The sequence below is a fragment of the Olea europaea genome, unplaced genomic scaffold, assembly GCF_002742605.1.
Source record: "Olea europaea var. sylvestris unplaced genomic scaffold, O_europaea_v1 scaffold31967, whole genome shotgun sequence".
Lineage (NCBI taxonomy): Eukaryota > Viridiplantae > Streptophyta > Magnoliopsida > Lamiales > Oleaceae > Olea > Olea europaea.
Window position 1 is genome coordinate 1 of NW_019250799.1, and position 1295 is coordinate 1295.

The 1295-nt window shown below is 37.9% G+C and overlaps 1 protein-coding gene across 1 annotated transcript; it reads left to right on the forward strand.

Annotated features, from left to right (window-relative positions):
* Positions 1 to 29: 29 nt before the first annotated feature.
* Positions 30 to 737, forward strand: LOC111385529. Its single transcript, XM_023009926.1, has one exon. It carries the CDS (start codon positions 30 to 32, stop codon positions 735 to 737), a length of 708 nt encoding a protein of 235 aa, XP_022865694.1.
* Positions 738 to 1295: the final 558 nt, after the last annotated feature.

Genomic DNA, 1295 nt, shown 5'->3' on the forward strand with positions numbered 1-1295 from the left:
ATGCCCAAAAGGTTTTATGTGCAGAGTTCATGCTAGTTGATCCAGCTGGCCACTGGTGGGAGTCCGTTTCACGGACTAGGACTGAGGCACAACAACGTAACCTCACCTGGGCACGATTCAAAAAGGAGGTGATGGGAAAATACTTTCCACAAGCCCTGAGAGATCAAAAGGAGACAGAGTTTCTGCAACTTAAGCAGGGAAAGATGACATTGGTTGATTATGAGAGGAAGTTCGAACAACTTTCTAGGTATGCAGCGCATCTAGTGAATACAGAGCAAAAGAAAGCAAGAAGGTTCGAGCTCGGACTACGCCCAGAAATTGGAGGAATCATAACATCTCATGAATTTACCACGTACAGTCAAGTTCTACAACGAGCTCAAGCAATTGCAAATCAACTAGAACTCGATCAAACAACTCAAGAAAGTAATGAATTTTCAGGAAAGAGGAAATGGAATGGGGCGAACGAAGGTAAAGGAAATGGACAAAATAAGAGGGCTAGTTTTAAAAGGCGGTTAGAGTCAAACAAGCTGAATAGTGTTCTTACTCCTTGTCCTAAGTGCAATAAGGCTCATAGAGGCGAGTGTTTGTATGGAAAGAATGTATGCTATCGATGTGGAAAGCAAGGTCATATTGCTACCAATTGTCAGGAACCCCCACCAAAGAGGGACAACGATCAAAGCAAAAAGGGACCAGCTAGAGTCTTTGCTTTAACCCAACAAGAGGCAACTGAGAATTAGGACATGACGGCAGGTAATCTATCTATATCTGAATTACTTGCCTATATTCTTATATGCTTAGGAGCTGTTCATTCCTTGTTTACCCTATTTTCATTACCAAATCTCGAACTAGTCGCGAAGGAGCCAGTAGTGTTCTAGAAGTTACTATTCCAGTGGCAGTACACTTAATACAAGCAAATAGATAGATAGGTCAAGATAGAAAAGAATGTATAGCTAACTTACACCTTTTAAAGATGAAGTATTTTTATGCCATCCTAGGGATGGAAAACTTTTACGCAACAATATGAAGCTTGGAGAAGAAGATAAGATTTTAAAAGTCTGGAGAAGATGAGATCAAGGTCATGTACCTCAAACTTTTCACCAGGATAAGAAAAATTTTGAGGACGAAATTATTTTAAGGGGGTGAGATTGTAACATCTCGAAAATTTTAGAATATAACTTAATTATATTATTTGTTATATTGTTATAAAAAAATAATAATAATAATAAGGACCAAGATAAAATAGGTTTTTGAATTCATATTTTATTTTGGGTCAAATAATTGAATTTTGGTAGAGT